The sequence below is a fragment of the Pangasianodon hypophthalmus genome, chromosome 20, assembly GCF_027358585.1.
Source record: "Pangasianodon hypophthalmus isolate fPanHyp1 chromosome 20, fPanHyp1.pri, whole genome shotgun sequence".
Classification (NCBI taxonomy): Eukaryota; Metazoa; Chordata; class Actinopteri; order Siluriformes; family Pangasiidae; genus Pangasianodon; species Pangasianodon hypophthalmus.
The window spans coordinates 11901935-11923036 of record NC_069729.1 but is presented as its reverse complement, the minus strand read 5'-3'; the positions used below and the strand labels follow the sequence as shown (position 1 = coordinate 11923036).

The 21102-nt window shown below is 40.4% G+C and overlaps 1 protein-coding gene across 1 annotated transcript; it reads left to right on the top strand.

The window, feature by feature from the left end:
• The first annotated feature begins 2543 nt into the window (after positions 1–2543).
• On the top strand, positions 2544–14022 carry cass4 (Cas scaffold protein family member 4). Its single transcript, XM_026932555.3, has 6 exons — positions 2544–3049; positions 10168–10509; positions 11242–11319; positions 11406–12716; positions 12863–12949; positions 13285–14022. Exons 1-6 carry the CDS (start codon positions 3044–3046, stop codon positions 13696–13698), a joined length of 2238 nt encoding a protein of 745 aa, XP_026788356.3. The 5' UTR covers positions 2544–3043; the 3' UTR covers positions 13699–14022.
• Positions 14023–21102: the final 7080 nt, after the last annotated feature.

Here is a 21102-nt window from a genome sequence, read left to right as displayed (position 1 = left end):
TATACTAATTAAAACTTTTCTAATGAATGTATTCTTTTTTAATGGCTACCAGCTCCTATGGTGAGAAAAGGGAATGATCAATTTGGATCATGCATTTTCCCTGTTTCAGTCTGAAAGCTACTTGCCAGATAGCTACACTATAAGAACAGAGATATCCAGGGGAGAGGTGGTGAAGTAGCCTGCTGAAGTTTACTACAGTAAGAAGAAAATATTATAGGCGTACAATATGCATGTTCCCCTAATAGTGACATGTTATTTTAATCATTTCAGTGGAACTGTCATTAAGGTCATTTATGTCAGTGGTAGACTGTGTCTTGAAATGATCACACAATCATAATTTTATTTTGTAAATTCTCCACATCACACAGAAAGTATTTCCTGTTTACACCACTGCCCAGGTCTGTGTGTGTTTCTGCATTGTTTCAGATGTGGGTGTGACTTACATCTAATGCGGCAGACACGGTTTTAAGCAGTGTTTCAGCACTGTGAGATGTGAGATCTCACTCATAGCACAGTGGCACTCAGAATTCTAGACAGTGTGAAAATATAGAGTAGTAGATACTACAGGCTTCTCAACATTATTATTTTTTTCAGGTTCACATGAGCTGAATGAAACGAGGCAGTGGACCGTATGAGGCTTGCTGCTGACTTATGGCTCATTGAATATGATTTAATTAATGTGATTTCCATTATGTATATAAGCAAATCCTGTTTGTTACTGTATTTTTTTTTTTTTTTTTTTTTTACAATTTGGTGTCTAGGGGGTGGGAGTGTAAGTCTGTACCCAGGGACCCACTGTCTCATAATCAGTCCCTGTTTCAAATGGTGTAACTCTTGACACCCTGTCAGTGACTAAATGATCGTAAGCAGTGGCCTGGCCTGCAATGACTGGACATATCCTGTATACTGCACATATCTTATAGAAACTCAGAGCGTTTACACTGGAGAGTAATTGAAGGCGTACAAGTCTTTTGAAGCTTACAATTTTGTTGGTTGTGGCCACATTCAAGAAGACATAATGTTTTATAATTACAACATCGAGGACATCGTAGAACTGAAAGCTAATATGCTGCCCAGCCAGATGCCATTCAGAGCCCCTGAAGGGACCTTTGAAAACAACAACAAAAATATATACACTAAAAGGAAATTCTCATGAAAATGAAAATTTTCATGAGATATGCATGAGATAATTTTCCATTTTCACAATATTTTTTTTAAAGAAAATGACATGGTGTAATATTATATTATTTTCTTGTTTTCTTTAAGAAAAAAAAATTCCAAGATTATCTTTTTAGCATATATGTTTTTTGTTTTTGTTTTTCTTTTTGGGAAAGTCCCTTCAGGGGTTGCATAATAATCTGTTAGCTAGACAAAGTCCTGAGTAAGAACATGACATAGCTAGCATTAGTTAGCTAGTTTCTAGATTTTGAGTGAACTATGTAGGTTTGTTTAAAGCAATATATAGTAATGTTACCAAGTAAAGTAGGCATGTTAGCTCACTAGCAAGCTGAAGTATCACAGTTCGGGGTGTATAAGTGGATTCTTTTTTTTTTAAAGTATTGTACTTTAGCAACGAAAAATATATAAACACTGCTCCGGTGAAGCTTTCTGTAAGGACACTTATTTATCATTCATGAAAGAACACTTCAGTTACTGTCAGAGCTTTAATGTAAACTTACTTCTTTAGGTTTACTGCCACAGGGAGAGTCTTCAAGACTTTAGTTTCTCAGTTATGTGACAAGCTGCAGTTTTTATCTTAATATTAACTTAACGAGAAAGAAAAAAAAAGAGAAAGACTGGTTATAGCTGCTTATAAAAGGTACTACTGTTTATAGCTGTTATAAAAAAAAGTGATAACAGGAATTTCTTTCATGGATGTTACAACATTAGATTAGTAACCTGACTGATTATGTTATAAGAGGAATAAAACACTTTGAGACATGCTGTTATTGGAAAATAACCAACTTAGAGTCACCATTATTAACTCACTTTAATATTCTACCTTCAATATAAATCACAGAAGGACTGCAGAGAGATTTTCTATGTGATTTATCTTCATTTGAACAGATCAGAGAAGCATCACTGAGTTTTCTGGCAGATTTTTGTCAGTAACTACAAGTACTCTGTTCCAAACACTGTTATTCCTGTCTACTTAGTGTTCTTGCCAGTACATCTGATGCATGGAGCTTTCGTTCCACTTCTGCACTGGGAGCGCTGCAGTTAAGATTCTGTACTAAATCTTGAAAAGTTATGAGTTTCAGTCCCAGGAATGCCATTAGGCCTTAACCCTCAAACTGCTCAGTTCTGTGCTTGGGTTAGATTCTGTCACTAACTAAATTGGTAGAATTTGGTCAGTAAATACTAAAATAAAAGTGTGTGTCTCACACTGTTTTTCCACTAAATACAAGGTCAGTGTGTAAAATCTCCTCTAATGTCTTTTCTTTCATCCTCCCAACCCCCAGCAGGTCATTCTTAAGGCTTTACATCATTGTGTGTGTCCTGACAGCAAAGCTGAGATGCCTGGGAATGTCAGCCTTTAAAATAAAGCCATCAAAATAAATCACCCATTCACAGAGCTGCAAAGAAACAAAAGCAGGAGACAAATTCCTACAGAATGTAAAATTTCAACACAGTGTATGGTGAATATTGCAGTCTAAAATGTTACTGGAAAGAACTGAAACTATCAGAAATCATCCAGCCAACTTCTGCATTTCACAAAGGAAAAATGATCACAAGTACATAAGGCTTAAGGCTGTTAGCTGAAAAGTAGAGGGAGTGGCATAGCACATGAGGCTGGGAAAACTGTAGACGAGTGTTGTGATGCTTCTCTGCCCCGCCCCTTATTGTAAAGTCTGAGCCTCAGTGTGTGTTTGTCTGTGTGTGTGTGTGTGTGTGTGTGTGTGAGAGAGAGAGAGAGAGAGAGAGATACACAGCTAGAGAGTGAATTTTTTAAGTGAGAGAAGCAGACTTAAATTCATCTCTCAGACATGATTACGCTCTGAATTTACTTCTGGGTGGAATTTTACTTTCCTCTTCATTAAAAATGGAGGTAAGCACTCTATATATAAACTAAATGATTTGACTCTCTCAGATAAGATATAAATTGCAAGGTTATATGTATATTAAGTCATTTTTCATATAAAGCCTAGAGGTTAATGTGCCAGTTAATATGATTTAGTTGTAAATAAAGCCAAAGGTTTCATACAGCCAGTGTATACTGCAGATATAATTATCTGTTTAACTTGTTCTGTTATACATTGTAGTTGTGTATGCTTCATAAACACTCTTATGGAATATTTTATTTCATAATACTTATGGAATTTTTATTTCAATCTTAATAATGGTTTGCTTGTTAATATGTCATGGAGAGCAGCAGCCTAGTCACTGTTTAGCTTGAGCAGTTCAGAGTTCTGTGCTAGTGACTGGAAGGTTATATGTTCAGATCCCTGAACCACCAGTAAGCAACTGCAGAACCTTTTCTTGCATTGTATTCAAAAGCTCTGCCAAATGAATCAATTTCATGAATCAAGCATGTGAATTCACTTGGCCGATTAACTCAATTCTCATTGTAAAAGACTGGAGAAATGTTGCTACTTTTTCACCTCATGACTTTATGAGCATCATATTTTGTCCCTGGACCTCCAGCTGTCAGTATATTGCTCTTTTGGATGTGCTGTGAGCCCATGCGCCCCACTGACCTCCTTTCAACCCCCCAGCCTTGTTTAGCTCCCATACTAGTGCAGTGTAATATGATCCTGTGGCTGAGACAGAGAGAGTGCTGAGACTGGGACTTTACGAGTGTTGTTAACTAGATACTTTCCGTCAGAATCTGTGAAATCAACTTGCAGACGAGTGGAAATCAGCATTCTGGGCCAAATGTTACTCTGAGGCTGCTGTAACAGACTGGTACTGATACTGATATACAGTAATGTGTAAAAGTCTCAGGCACTCTAATTTTTTATATAACTTTTGTCTTAGATGTTTGTTTTATGTCTTCAGCAGAAAAGAGCTAATTTTAAGTGTCTAAGCATTCAGCATTTTCCACTTTTTAGACAAAAACATAATGAAAGCTTGTATTGTCTTGTATAGGAGCATGAAACAGAAGCAAATGCAAAAGCTTAAGTTTTCTGGAGAATTGTGACAGGGTCTTAAACTTTTTTTAACTGCTCTTTATAGAGTGTTTTTATATGTCGAACTGTTTCATTTCATTATTTTGAAGGCATCTTTGCTTTGCAGAATTTCTTTACACGTGCCTAAGACTTTGGCAAAGTACTATATAACACAATTTCTATTTTGAGTAAGAAAAGTGCTACTGTTGACTATGACCTTTGTGCCATCAGTTGCAAAATCATCATGGCTATTTTAAGAGCAATTTGCCATGAACTTTGAATTTTAAAGGCTAGTGTGGCTGTGTCAAGAAAGATCAAGTGTCAAGAAAGATCAAGAATCATCCTATTCTGTCCTCTCGAGATAAATTACTGAGCACTTTTGCAACTGCTTTCATTTCCCATCTTGTTCCCACCATGCTAGATTTTCCATGATTCATCCTTCAGTTGCAACTATATCACAAGAAAAGCACAAACAAGAATGCAGAGCATCCTTTGGAATCTTAAGCAAACAGTGAGATGATTTGTGTCTAAACCGATTCCTGTACATCTTCCTGGACATCTGGGTCTCCAGATGTTTGTCTCAGTCTCTGTCTGTGTGTCCAGCATGTTGGCGTGTAAGCTATAGTTGGAGCAGGAAGCTGTGTAGAATCTGGCAAGTGTCCTAGTGAACAGCTGGTACTGATGTCAGAGTCAGGAGTCAGGGTGAACTGCTCAATCAGATCAGGTTTTCTTCTTTACCTGGTTCATGGTCAGTGTTGGTGGAGTTTAGACATATTAGCAGCTTTATGGTTGTTTGTTAATTGGTTGTGCTGTATTGTTGTGGAAATTCAGTTCAAATCAACACTGAAAAGTTAGATGTGTTTACTGTTCAAATTCTGAGACCTAAAAATCAGATAACTTATTAGATCTAAATATGGGTTGCTATGGGACGGTGCTTCTCCATATTTAAATTGTGCAACAAGCTTAACACTGTCATACTGACTACACTCCTATTAGAATATGTGGTGATATGAGGCAAGCAAATTTACTTTTCCTTGGTGTTTTGACACAATTATCATTGTGAAGATCACTGACTATATCAACATCTGTTAGCTTCTGTTTAGCCAGAAAAATGATGTACAGTTACTATTTATGTATTGCTTGATTGCATTTATTACCTTGGTGAATCATCATTTTTAATTTGTAATCTACTGAATATGCTCATAACATCAGTTGCCTGGCATTTTTTTGTGGTCCATTTATTCACTCCAGCTAATTGTTAACAGTAGATTTCAGTGGGTTTGTTAGCAAAACATCGTTTTCTAGCTAGCTAGTAGGAGTCCAAAATTAATATTAGATTAGTAAGATTTGTAGTACCAGTACATTTCTTTCTAATCCACCCAACCCTAAACATCACATAGCAACTTGAATTTCATGTATTTTTTTTTTATTATTATTCTCATCAGTTCTGTGAAATAACCCTGAAATATATTACTTTTAGCCTGCGTGTAAGAGGTCTCAAACCATTTGTGGCTTCTCAGTTTCTCATGAACCCTGCTTTCGTATTTCACATTTCACATTGTTTTTATTTTAGATTTATATGTTTATCTTTTTTTTTTTTTTTTTTGCAACTATTTCTGTACTCACTTTTGATTTGGCCAATCTTGTCAGAATGAACTGCAGATTTTAAGCATTAAGAACAAAAACAGTTTGAGAATGTGGTCCGTAATGAACATTGCTATTTTGTTATATAGTGTTATTAATTACATATGACAGATATACACTACTGGCTGCTAGTTAGCTAGATAACATTGACTATATGAAAATGTATATGATAAAGTTCCTGTACAAGCAAATAGAGTAGAAGTTTATTTGGTAATACTTCACTCCAATGCAGAACAAATAGTTAAAATTATGTTAAAATGTGATCTTTTATAACATACTTTCTTCACTAGTATTTGATTACTTAAAAGCTTATATATAGACTATAAAGCATGATCTCGTCCTACTTTTTTTTTTTTTTGCAAAATTATGCATTGTTTAATCTACAGTAATAATTTGTTGTTGGTTCTGAATAAACTTTTTAAATTTTACTTTTCACTACTAAAACTAACCTTGTTACAACGTCTATTGGAGACTAACATACAATGCCTCAAAATGCACCAGGGCATTCCAGTAAAACCACAAACAGCAAAAACTCCAAACTTCATTCAAAATCCTACTCATGTGAAACCTAAGAAATTAGATCTATACACTTTATATATGGGTCAACGAAAAAGGCAATATTTGTGGCTCAGATTTTAGTTCACACATTGTCACTTCTCATGGTTGCAGGAAGAGGTTAGAACTGTGGTGAGGGTAAGGGCAGAGAAAAAGCAGAAGGCGTGAGGGTCCAGGAAGTCAACGTTAAGCTTAACCATGAGAACTGATAAGCATGTGTGGCAGCAGAAGGACTACTCACTCAAGGCATCTCTTCTTCTAGAATTACTTGCAAGCATTCATGCATTTAAAGGAAAGACTCTATCCCACCAGCAAAAGAATGCATCTGTGATGGACCACTTCATACCACCTTTGTGCCCCTTTTGCTTGGTATCACAAAGCAAAGTGTTCTTCTGCACTGGAGGTGTAATATATCTTTTGCATATCTCTTTTCTGTACTTTATGTAGCATGTGGCCATGAAAATGGAACATGTGTCGTACATCATGTGTTTGTTATGATTGAGCAGGTGTTCTTCACCACAGTCCATTCTGCAACTGAAGCCTGCAGCTGAGCGATGTTCAGCATTCACTATCCAAATCTAAACAGCATGCGAACATTCAGAGGAATAGTGTCCTCCCGCTGAATAAATTAAGTCATCGGAGGGACAGAGCCTGGAAAGCAGACTCTGAGAAACATGGCGTTTGTGTATGATATCTGTCATAGTTCAGAGCCAGGAAATACCAGGGCAGCTAATAATGCAAGTAACACAGACACGCTGGGGCCTGAAGGGGCATAAGTCCCAGCATCCTCCCTCCTTAGCCCAATTTATATTCCTAAGATGGCAGGATGAAGTGGATGGTCAGTATGACCACTGGTCACATAACTCTTGAAACTACTCTCATAAAAGTAAGGATCCTGCTTATGTATTTGTCATTCTTTGCATTGCATCCTTATTGCCTTACACCTAGATTCCTTTACTGGGGTTGCCATAACTACGTGTTTATTTTGTGGGGAGGTGCTGAGCTTGCACATGACATTTCTCACTCCCAAGGTCATAGGTTAAAGTGAATTGGAGGGCATAATTCCCACAGGATTCACCCCTATAGTGCCAGTTACTGGTCTTTGACTGTAGTCATAAAGAATGCAGGATGTGCTAGTACAAACTTACACAGCCTACAGTCAGTGTGTCAGTGTATGGTCATTTTTTATGCAAAATTGGGCTAGTTTTGGAACAAGGTTGTGGGTAGAAAAAGCAAGTCCACAAAAAAAAAACTACAGACAACATCTACAGAACCATTTCTATTATAAGACATAATGCAAAGATTGGGAGAGGGAAAAGGGGATTATGGAGTGGATAATGTCTGTACCAGCCCTGCAATGGTTTGGCATCTCATCCAGGGTGAACTACCACCTCATGTGGAAGTAATGGTGAGAGTAATGGCTGTACCAAGTGGTGATAAAAATGTGCATACATCATGGTTTCCCATGCAAAAGAAGAAAATTGCATATCCCTTTTCTCATGCTCAAACATTTTGGGCTAGTTTCAGGTCATTTTGTGCAGTTTTTGGGTTTCACACACACACTGGGTTGCACACACACACTGTTTTTATAGTGATTCCTAACTGAGGAGAATCAAACAGCTTACTGCTAAAAGGTGTTTTGGAAATGCAGCTTTCTACAGGAAGCCTCTGAAACACAACTGCATGCAAGCTATAATTAGATTCTAAGAAGGATATACAAAGACACTAGTATAGTGTCAAATCATGATATCATAGTTTTCTTGTTACCCACACTCACTTACTTATTTGGCCATATGACTCAGAGAGAGAGAGAGAGAGAGAGAGAGAGAGAGAGAGAGAGAGAGAGAGACAGCTGCTGAAAGTAAGTTCAGGCCAGCTGTCTCAGCCTCATCCCCACAAACACATGAGTAGAAGTCCCAATACCTCACAGCTGAATGTGACCATGTTGCTCACGGCACACACAAACAAACTTAGAAATGTTCCCAGTCAGCATCAGTATAGTGCACATGTGTATACTGTATATACACACACACACACACACACACACACTCAAAGGCACCTCCACATACCATATAAGCATTGCCTCGTAAAAAGGGCACACTGAAATCTAAATCTACGGCAGAAACAGAGATCATGAGTTTTTCTTGTCTTTAACAATTACAGTACTTCGCGCATTCCGACACTTTTTGTGTAGCAGTGGTTTTTCACCAGCTTAAGTGTTGTCCACCACCTGGGACTTGTCGCATGAGTCACAGTGTAGCAGTGTGGCTGTTGGGATTTGAACGCTAAAAGCAGTGCAGTATGACAGGTGCTTCTCATGTCAGCCTGCTGAGCTCAATAGAGCCTTTGTGATCAAAGATTCATCTACAAAAAAAGCCAGCTCCATTTAAGGCTGCTGGTAGGACTTATCAGCGGGAGGCTGACGACTGAGGAAGGAAGGCAGCCGCGCATGGGGAATGAGGATAGGGTGAGCCGTGGGGTCTGAACAAGTTGCAGATCAGCACTGTCCACCCTCAGAGTAATTGGTCACACAAATTCGAATGTCAGAGGCACATGCTAACATTGGGTACATGAATATAGCATTTTAACAGAAGTGTACAAGATGAGGGGAATTCACAGCACCCTGAGAAAGGCATGACACAAGACAGAGTGGGTAGAGAACTCCATCATTGAGAACATTTCATCATTTCCTAGCAATTTAAACTATGATTCACAGTAACGCACAAACAGTTCAAATGGTTTCCGTTGCTTCACTTGTCTGTCACTGAACACATATGACTCTTTTCTGTAATGTTTTAATCATTCTCTCTTGGTACTGTTCATTAGCAATATAAATATAGCAGTGTGTACACCCTTTACTGGCCATGGTGCAGACAGCATAGAGTGTAAGACTGTGTGTAACTGTTGCTGCTGAGGAATTTCTGAACACATGGGACCCAGTTTAAAGGGATGTGTGCACAAGTGTGTGTGTGTGCATGTCCGTGTGTGTTTGTGCACATTGTAAGTAGCATATGTTTGTGCTGAATTTAGGATTTGCAGGTGGTGGTGTGTATTTCTATAAAACCTTGTACATAAGTTCCTGAATAAACAGCAGAACAATACTTGTAATGATAATATTTTAACGATTGATGTATTGGACTGGTCTGTCTTGCTTTTGTTTTCTCTATAATGCAGTTTTGGGGGTTTCTGAGATATAAATGAACTTTTATTTGGAGAAGTACTGGGGAGACAGCTTCCTTTTATTTCTTCAACGGAAGCTGTGACAGGAAGCAAAAGCCAGACGCATGAAGTAGCTTTTGTAACAGGTTACACCTGCCTGTAACTAATGCCATGCTAGGGCAGCTGAAGGATTACTAATGAATTACTAATGATCTAATTATGTTTACCTTTTTTTGGACAGCCAGACTTTCAGAGGAACAAGGTGACAGGCAATAGATAAAACCAGAACGTCAACACGTAAAAAAATAACGGATAGAAGAGTTTCAAAACAGTAGTGATGAATTAAACCATGATTCATAGACAAACCATTAGAGTTGTTTTAGCACCAGACATTTCAGAATAGCCTAATCTTACATGCTGTTGTCCCAGGAAGGATTATACACTGGATTACGTGGCTATGACTTCACATGTTGTTAGGCTCTGTTACTGGCCACAAAGAATCTAGGGAATAAAGTCACTAACATTCCTAGTAGTGCCTAGCAATGGCTGGGCCTATTATCATCATTACACAAAGGCCTTGTTTGTTCCGATCATTACTTCGGGAAGGCACTAGCATCCCCGTTAGGCCCTGTGCCTGTGCATTTTCTCTGTGCAGAGTTTTTGTATTGTGAATATAAATGATGTCATGTTTTCTCTCCAGACTGTCCTCGCCAAAGCGCTCTATGACAACACAGCTGAAAGCCCAGATGAGCTGGCCTTCCACAAGGGTGATGTTGTTGTCGTGATAGAGCAAACTGTTGAGGGCAGTGTGGGCTGGTGGAAATGCTCTCTGCATGGCCAGGAAGGCCTGGCGCCGGCCAATCGGCTGCAGCTCCTCTCACCATCCAAGAGTATTTATCAAACCCCACGGCCATCAGAAGCAAACCCGACTTACGAGGTCATGGAGAGGGTCTACAATGTGCCGTCCACACACATTGTGCACAGTCCTGGCCTTTTCCCAAGGAAACCTGAAACACTGGAGAGAAACCGGTCTCTAAACAAGGTATACATCCATTTTTTAAAAAGAAGAGTGCATGTTGGTGCAGTAGATGTAAAAAGTTATGTTCAGATCTATGCACACTTCAGCTTTTTAATGAGTAAAAGTGAACAGCCTTTAACGTGAAGATTGACAGGATTCATAAGTACAGTTTAAGTAGCAAAACATCAAGATTACAACACAGTCGCCTGTACGTGATGTGGGTAATTCAAAACCTTAATTGAAATTTGGTAATGAGGTTAGTACAAGGTCTTCTCCCCATGAGTAAGTATTATCAGATTTTACTCCAGAAAGACCTGGTAGCGATACAACTGCAGGTTAATAGGCAGTTATGCGGTGACCCCTGCTGGCTAAAGCACTAGCAGATGCTCTGGCTCGGCCTCTGCCTGAGCATTTTTATGGGCCTATAAAATAACCTAGAGGACAGACTTCAGACACCGCTAACTACAACCAGCAGAAGGAAACAGAGGGATAGAGAAGTGTCAGTTGCGGGTGGGGCTAGTAAGCCCACATGTTGCCAATTTCCCCTCCTGCTCCAGGGAAAATTTTTACCTTTACAGTAGTTCTCTTCCAGTTAGTGTGCTTAGGGGTTTTAATTAGAGAACTGGGTTAAATCGGCAGAGGCAGACATACTGAGCTTAGAATGTCTGCCCAAAAACAGGTCCTAATGTGGCTCCTTGAGGGAAACAAATACTATGATACGAAAGTGTCATAAAGATTTGAATTTGTGTTTTAAAGATGGTACGTGATTGCTCCAGTCCCAATGCAGATGTGTATGCTGTTCCTAGTCTTGGGAGAAAAGGCTCTTCGTGCACAGTGAGTAACAGTTTTCTGCATATCGCATATTATAAGTGTAATACAAAAATGTTGCCATTGTAGCAATGTCTCCTAATGTTTTACAGACTTATGCTGTACCACCCACACCGTCCAAAGATCCCAATTATGATATTCCCGTTCCTTCCAAAAATAAGCCACACCTAAATTTGGTTTCCGGCTACAGCACTTTTCCTATACCACAGAAGTTTGAGCAGATATATGATGTGCCTTTAGCACCTGAAATGCCCATCAATGTACGTGGTTTCTGTGGCACAATGCCGTCCAAAGGTGCACATTCTGGAAAAGAGCTCTATGATACTCCAACAACATGTGTTCGTCCTACAACAGGCCCTGCTGACTTCCTCTATGATATCCCAAAATGTAGTGAGAAAGCACAACAAAGGAAAGACTCCATCCCACCAGAGAAAGAATGTATCTATGATGTACCACCTAGCATCAAGCAAAGAGAACCCATTCTGGATGGTCTAACACTCCCAAATCAGAAAGTTATAAACCCAGGTGATTCTGAAAGTGTTTATAAACCTCTGGAATACAGGTGCAAACCTGGACCAAGGCTTGATCATCCTCTTGGACATTCATCATGGGGCAGAAAGATTATGTTGTCCAGAGAACTACAGGAGAGGGAGGCAATAACCGTTGAAAAAGAGGTAAAGAATGGCAGAGATGTGTCTGTTTCCGAAAACCAACGGAACTCTATAGTGTCCACCTCCTCCACCTCCAGCTCCTGGAGCTCCTGTGACTCTCTTATGTTTGGCTCCCCCTCACCAGAGCCACTGCGGGAGGTCACTCTGTCCCCGGAGGAAGCAGCCCAAAGGCTTTTGCAACTCCAGGAAACAGTTTGTCAGGCTGTGCCCAAACTCATGGACTTCGTAAGCAGCCGCTGGAGAAGCCGCGAGCATCTGGGCCAGCACCTCCAGGAGATCCGTGCAGACTCAGAGGATGTGGCCAACTCAGTCACCTCGTTTCTCAACTTTGCTCTGGATATCAGAGGTAATGCGCAGCGGCTGACTGACTCTAACCTGCAGGCCAGGCTTCAGAAGCAGCTCTCTATTGTGGAGGACTCGGGACTGATTCTGCAGACATCTGTGGATGCTCTAGGTGGCTTGGGCTGGCCTCTGGATGTCCTGGCTCAGGATCTCAGGCAGCCGCAGACTCCAGACCATCTGGAGCGCTTTGTCATGGTGGCCCGGACTTTGCCCGAAGACATAAAACGATTGGTGTCCATTATCAATGCCAACAGTAAGCTTCTGTTCAGAAACTCATCAAAAGAGCCAGAAATGCCAAAGAACCCCAGTCCGCTACATGTGAGAAAAAGCCTTGGCAAGAATGAACCACTGCAAGATACAGAGGGGGATGATGATTATGTACAACTTCAGGTAAACAGGCCTTTTCTGAAGTGTTTCAAGAGTTTACATTGGATCTGAATACCTTTGATGTCTGTCTATTTAACAAATTGACATCCATATGCTTAGTCATTGACATTTGCATATGTTTATTTTGTCTGTTGTCATCATTTTTACAGACCAAGACAGAATTTGAAAAACAACAGCAAAGTGAATCAAAAACCAACATAAAATCGGACACAAATGGAGAAAACGAGAGAAAACAGGTAATGATTTTATCCATTTAAACATGCCAATTCCGTGTCCTGAAAAGGATCAGACATCAAAGTCAGCAGGATTCCTGGTCATAATTCTTGATTGCTTGCAAAGTTTCTGTAGATGCTAAAGCTGGAGGTCAACACTCTTTCATCACAACTGCTCATTTCCTCCTTAACTACAAGTGCATCCATCCTGTTTGGGTGCAGACACACACACCCATCAGCATGTGTGGGTATTAGCTCATCTTTGTAGTTAGGGGAAAAAAAAAAAAAAAAAAAAAAAAAAAAAAAAAAAAAATTGTAGTGGAATGTCTCAATGTTTTCTTTATGCTTGTAATTTTCAGGCTTCCAAACCAGAGCCTACATCCCCTGACAGCAAAAGCCAACATCCCTGCAGGCACGTTATTTCCGACCACTGCCGTCTGTATTTTGGGGCCATCAGGAAGGCCATTGCAGTATTTGTTGCTAGCCTGGAGGAGCACCACCCCCCTGAGAAGTTCATATCCCACAGTAAGCTGGTGATTATGGTTGGCCAGAGGCTAATAGACACCCTTTTTTGTGAAGCCCAGAGCAGGCAGGACAGTAAGGAACTCCTGTACAAAAGCAACCACTTGTGTGCCCTCCTCAAGCAACTGGCAGTGGCCACTAAAAAGGCAGCGCTGCACTTTCCTGACCAAGTGGCAATCCAGGAAGCACAGGACTTTGCCAAAGAGCTGGCTCAGAGGGCACACCATTTACGCATGTCTATGGACATCTAATGGGTCTGTGAAAGGACAGCAGTATGGTGCAAAGTTTCAGTTAGACACATACCTGCATGTTTTGCAGTTATGTATTTTTCTCTTTTTTAGTGGTGTCTCTGTTATTCTGTCATTTCTTCTATAAGCGTATCAGAAAAAAATGTGAGGCACCAAAAAGAAAAGCATTTGGTGCAATTGGTACATTCAGCTATGTCTAATGCATATTTATTAAAGGAACACTGGAAAACCAATAAAATACCAGAACAGGTGGAGAAATTGTTAGACTAGCACTAGTCTAAAGTTAAGATTATAGCATAATTATATATATATATATATATATATATATATATATATATATATATATATATATATATATATTAGTGCTGCTTGAAAGTTTGTGAACCCCCTGAGCTGTTCAGAGTTTTCTGTTGTTTTACCATGATTTTCTTATTTTATCATCACCTGCTTTTTATAAATTAAATGTCAGATGTATGTTGATCAATTGCATATGTTTGTTTAGAGGGAATTTTGTGAGTAGCCAAAAAACTACATGAAAGATTGAATTATTGTATGTGCAAAAGTAAGTGAAGCCCCAGCTGCACTGGTAAAGTCAAGTAGGTAACAGATTCAGGTGAAACACATTTGGGTGCTTAATTAATCAGTTAAGCAGACCAATCAAATTAGACATCCTTAGGAAAGTGGTTGGGCAACACTGATTAAAAGAGAGAGGAAACCAACCAAACCACTGTAGTGCCAAGGAGTCAAACAATGCCAAGAGGAAAGGAGATATCCAAGGACATCAGGATGAAGGTGGTGACAGCCCATCAGTCTGGGGAAGGCTATAAGACCATCTCCAAGAGATTCCAACTCCATTCATCCACTGTAAGATAAATCATCTACAAATGGAGGGCATTCAACATGACCACAACTCTGCCTAGAAGTGGACGCCCATCAAAACTATCATCAAGAAGCACCAGAAAAATAATAAATGAGGTAAAGGCCAACCCACACATCACCTCTAGAGAGTTGCAGACCTCTCTGGCAGCATCTGGGGTAAATGTACATGCGTCTACAATCAGACGAAAATTGAACAGACATGACATTTATGAGAGGGTTGCTAGAAAAAAGCCTCTGCTCTCAAAAAAGAACAAAGCTGCCCGTTTCAACTTTGCCAGAGAGCATTTGGACAAACCAGAGGCCTTTTGGAAGTTCATTCTTTGGACAGATGAGTCCAAAATAGATTTATTTGGTCATAATCAATGTTTGGCCATGTTTGGAGAAAAGCCAACATTGAATTCCAGGAAAAGAACCTCCTCCCAACAGTGAAGCATGGTGGTGGAAATGTGAAGGTCTGGGGCTGCTTTTCTGCCTCCGGGCCAGGGCGACTCCATATTATTCAAGGAAACTTGAATTCTCAGACCCATCAACAAATTCTTAAAGAGAATCTCCTGCCATCAGTCAGAGAGCTGAAGCTGGGCCGAAAATGGGTGATGCAACAAGACAACGACCCTAAGCATTCAAGCAAATCCACCAAGGAATGGCTTAAAAGAAAGAAGGTTCATACTGTTGATTGGCCTAGTCAAAGTCCGGAACTCAATCCAATTGAAATGTTGTGGCTAGACCTGAAGCGGGCGGTACATGCCAGACGTCCTTCCAACCTCTCTCAGCTGGCTGAGTTCTGCAAGGAGGAGTGGGCAAAAATCCCCAAAGACAGATGTGAGAGACTGGTCAGTGGTTACAGAAGACGTTTGGTTGAAGTAATGGCTGCAAAAGGAGGTGCCACAAGCTACTAAATAAAAGGCTTCACATACTTCTGCACAAGTCAAAGTTCCAGTTTTTGTGAGATTAACCCCTTTTGTTCAATAAATAATGACAATATATCCTTTTTTTTGCTTGTGTCCATCATTTGGAAGTCTGCTTCACAAATTGGGTTTTGGATGTACATTTGATTAGGTTATTCTATTTTTTTTTTTTTTTTTACACAAAACCTGATCATGTCTGGAGGGTTCACAAACTTTCAAGTAGCACTGTGATATATGCTCTTTCACAAGCAGCATACAGATGTGGCATTGCCTAAATAAGTTTGTTGACTACAGTAGCTAGCCAACTTTAGACAGTAGGGTTTATTCTTTTCGCTTAAGCAAAACGTGCACTTTTTTGACATCAGATGTTGTAGCCAGAATTTCAGTGAGAATAAATAAGCAGTGCCCTCCAAAATTATTGTCATCCTTCTCATAATGAGCACAAAAAGATTGAATAAATTAAACATTACACACAGTAATTCTACTTTTCCACTCAAACAATAGGAGAAACTATTTAGTTTTGTTCTAACAAAAATCATTCTCGTTAGAACTGTTTTTTTTTTTAATAGTATAATATAATAGTATTTCAAACATGGGAATATGTGCCAAAACTATTGATAGCCTAAGGAATATTTTGAATAAATGCAAACAAATTGTTATTCTTCCAAAACCTGTATTATTTTTCATATGCTCTGTCACAGTGAAGGCTGGCATTACCTGTAGCCATGTCCTGTTTCCCTGAGGTATAAATATGAGGCTGCATACATGAAAAATCCTTTTGTCGCCTGTTACCCTGGGAACAAAAGAGACAGAGGAGAGGACCAAGATCCCTCCACAAGTGTCTTCAACCTTTTTTATAACCCTTTCCTTCACATTATAGGAAGACACTAAGTTGTTTTATCCTCTACAAGGCAAGTGTCACAAAATATTAATTAATATTTTTAAGGGTGCTGATCATTTTGAAACCAGTGTTTTGTTGAAAAAAAAATTACTACTAAAAAAAGTTTCATCTGAAAAAGAAAAAAAATTTTTTTTTTAAATAAAACTATACAATGTACATTTGAGCACAAAATATTACTTATTGCATTGGTTATTCATTTTTTATATTTTTATATGGATTTTTGTCTTATTTTCATTAAGAATACAAATAATTCTGGAAGCCACTGTATGTACATTGTAGAGGAGTATACTATACATAAGTATTTTTGTACATTTTATGAAATTTGATTTCATTTTTATATCTTTTAGGCTCACATTTTATAAAAAATAAATATGCTATGATTTTACCAACTGCAATAATTTCAGTCAAATTTCTGGCTATCAAATAATGTATTGCTTGACTAAATATAACCTGTTTTGTTAAATAAATGTGGTGTTATCAATAAAATACAACAAAGAAAAGGAAAGATCCCTTTTCATCACAGTACATCAATTTTATGATGCTATAATTGTGACATTACAGTTAGAAATTGAAGTTCCTTTATCATCACATAAGTATCAAGATCAATCAACAATGGTTTGTTAAGATATTAATAAATGGAAAATTTTAAATTTTATCAGTTCAAATATTGACATCTTCCTTTCTTAATTTGATATAAATGTTCTCTTCACTCTTTGCCTTTATTGCTCCCTACAGCCTTTTCTGTATCCTCTAAACCCATGGATCTCAAGAGAGGGGTTCAAGGAGCATAGCCAAGGGTCTGTGACTTTGTTACAGTGGTGGAAATCACAACCCACATTTTCAAAGTTATTATGCCTATAAATGTCACCTGGAGTCCAAATACTATTTTCATAAAAATGTGTTCTATGGGTTGAAAGTTCTTAGATTAAAAAAACTCTATGGTTTTGAAAGTTATGCAAAATATTGTACGCATTTAAGTGATGTTCCTTATATTTGACTAGTTGGGATATGCTCGTGAAATAAAATCTGTCCTGAGGGGATCGGTTGATTGTTTTACAATTAAAGGGGCCCCTGCCTACAAAGGGTCTGAGAACCCCTGATCAAAGCAACCCTTGAATCCTTGGTTGTAATATTCAGTGAATTTCACTGATTGATTGATTATAAATATACTGTAGAGGTATATTTTTATACACATGAGCTATATAATATAATGGGGAATGTAGACATTTGCACTCAAAAATTAGCTTGTTTTCAGACTTCATTTGTAATTATGCCTGGCTAACTGCTAAACACCTTGTTCATAATCGGTGTCAGCGTAGGCCTCGGCTAAAAATAGCGTCGAACATTAAAACACACATCAGCATGGTCTCAACTTGAGTTCATAAATTTGGGTTTATGGTGCCAACTCACAGCTCCAGGGTCTCAGATTCGATTCTGAGCTCAGGTTACTGTCTGTGTGGAGTTCCTGTGCATGTTCTCCTTGTGTCTGTGTTGGCTTCCTCTGTGTTCTCTGGTTTCCTCCCACCTCCCAAAAACATGCCAGTAGGTGGACTGGCTAAGATAAATTGCCCCTAGTTGTGAAGGAATGTGTGCATGGTGTTCCTGGGTCAGACTCTGGATCCACTGCGACCCTCACCAGGATAAGTGGTTACACGCACACACGCTCAGACAATCCACAACTACTTCAAGGCCAGCAGAGACACGCGGCGCATGTGGCAGGGCATCCAGGCCATCACCAACTACAGAACAACATCACCTGCCTGTGACAGTGATGCCTCCCTCCCATATGCGCTAATTGACTTCTATGCTCGGTTTGAGGCACAGAATGGTGTGACGGCGAGGAAGACCACCCCTCCTTCCAATGACCAGGTGCTGTGTCTAACCACGGCCGATGTGAGGAAGGCTCTACACAGAGTCAACTCGCGGAAGGCTGCTGGACCAGACAACATTCCTGGCAGGGTGCTCAGAGGATGTGCAGCCCAGGTGGCAGATGTTTTCACTGACACCTTCAACACTGCTTCAAGGCCACCACCATCGTTCCCGTGCCAAAGAAGTCTCCAGTGTCCTGCCTCAATGCCTCTGCACTTACACCCATCATCATGAAGTGCTTCGAGAGGCTCGTCATGAGGCACATTAAGACCCTGCTGCCCCCCTCACTGGACCCCCTGCAATTCGCTTACCACCCCAACCGCCCTCCATCTGGCCCTCACCCACTTGGACAATAAAGACACCTATGTTCAAATGCTGTTCATAGACTTCAGTTCAGCATTCAACACAATCATTCCTCAGCACCTGATTGGAAAGCTAAACCTCCCTTTGCAACTGGAGCCTGGACTTCCTGACTGGGAGACCTCAGTCAGTCCGGATCGGGAACAGCATCTCCAACACCACCACACTGAGCACTGGGGCCCCACAGGGCTGTGTGCTCAGTCCACTGCTGTTCACTCTGCTGACTCACGGCTGTGTAGCAATGCACAGCTCGAGCCACATCATCAAGTTCACTGATGACACGACCGTGGTGGGTCTCATCAGCAAGAACGATGAGTCAGTATACAGAGAGGCGGTGCAACGGCTAACGGACTGGTGCAGAGCCAACAACTTGTCTCTGAATGTGGACAAAACTAAAGAGATGGTTGTTGACTTCAGAAGAGCACAGAGAGACCACTCTCCGCTGTACATCGGCAGCTCCTCCGTGGAGATCGTCAAGAGCACCAAGTTTCTTGGTGTTCACCTGGCGGAGAACCTCACCTGGTCGCTCAACACCAGTTCCATAATGAAGAAAGCCCAGCAGCATGTCTATTTTCTGCGAAGGCTGAGGAAAGCACATCTCCCACCCCCCGTCCTCACCATGTTCTACAGAGGGACTGTTGAGAGCATCCTGAGCAGCTGCATCACTGCCTGGTTTGGGAATTGCACCGTTTCGGATTGCAAGACCCTGCAGCGGATAGTGAGGACAGCTGAGAAGATCATCTGGGTCTCTCTTCCCTCCATCACGGACATTTACACCTTATGCTGCATCCGCAAAGCCACCAGCATTGTGGATGACCCCACACACCCCTCTCACACACTCTTCACCCTCCTGCCGTCTGGTAAACGGCACAGAAGCATTCGGGCCCTCATGACCAGACTGTGCAATAGTTTCTTCCCCCATGCAATCAGACTCCTCAATACTCAGAAACTGGACTGAAGGAACACACACACATACCTCCAATACTCAGAAACTGGACTGAAGGAATATACACACACAACTGAGCATCCTCTCTGCAATTATTTTGCAAGTTTTTGCACATGTTTATGCTGCTACATTACTCATTATATTATACTGTTCATAGGCTGCTACTCTTATGTTTACACTTATGTTTACACTATTTCAGCTAATTGTTTTGTACTCTTGTACTATTTGCATTATTGTCACTAGGTTCACTTTAAACAGAACTGTGTACTGGTCGGCGCTGCACTGGGACTTACTATGCTCATTGTCTGTCCCAGTAGTCATTGTACTGTCTTGTACTGTTTTGTGCTGTCTGCACATGTTTGCACTTGTGCACTTTATTGTATAATTTATGTAGTCCCTTGTAGTTCTGAGTTGTTCTGTGTTTCTTATGTAGCACCTTGGTCCTGGAGAAATGTTGTTCCTTTCACTATGTACTTGTATATGGCTGAAATGACAATAAACTCCACTTGACTTGACTACTGAAAGAGAGTGAGTGAGTTTGGGTTTATTCCTTTCTCCCATCTGAGTAGATCATCAGTGTGCAGCGGTGTGTGGCCATGTTTTAGGAATAGAGGAGTAACCGCATTGTTCAGCGGCCAATACAGACTTCATGTCTCGACTTAGGTCCTGTGCACTAATAAGCTGATATTCTTGGTCTTGAAACTTTGCGTCCACTAAAGTGCCATTTCCAAACAGAGCTTTGGCGCCATCTGTCGGTTCACAAATAATAATAATTTGTTTATTACACATTCTGAAAGTTTACTATCCATCCATCCATTTTCTGTACCGCTTATCCTACACAGGGTTGAGGGGGAACCTGGAGCCTATCCCAGGGGACTCGGGGCACAGTTCGGGGGACACAATCGCACACACACACTACGGACAATTTGGAAATCAGCCTACAGCGCATGTCTCTGGACTGGGGGAGGAAACCAGTGTACCCGGAGGAAACCCCTGAAGTACAGGGAGAGCATGCAAGCTTCGCGCACACAGGACGGAGGCGGGAATCAAACCCACAACCCTGGAGGTGCTAACAGTGCAATATTTACATATTTGCAAATATACAAATATCGACAAACATTGAAAATACATTCTGTATATTACATTCTGTATATTTTTTTAAATAATGTGGATAACAGCATTATTAAGCACGCTTACACACTTCGTGTCCTGTTAATAGCACAAGCGCTGCCTAATTTACAACAAGGTAATTTGATGATTCTACTGATAACATAATGTTTGTGTAAGAACTATTAAACAGACTGACAGATGCGATCTTTTACGAAAGGAACAGCCACATGTACCGGAGGCAGGGAGGGTTCCAGTACGGCATTTCCAGTTTGCGTTTCCCAATTTGACGCATAGTACACTACACTGGGTGTGGACGAAGCTATTATTTTATAGCATGTAAAGTGCACTGGTATAGAGAATAAGGCGCCGTTTGAGATTGGTCCCTCATGACGTCAGACTCCGCCCCCGTGTTGCGTCACCGCGCTCGGTCTCTCCGC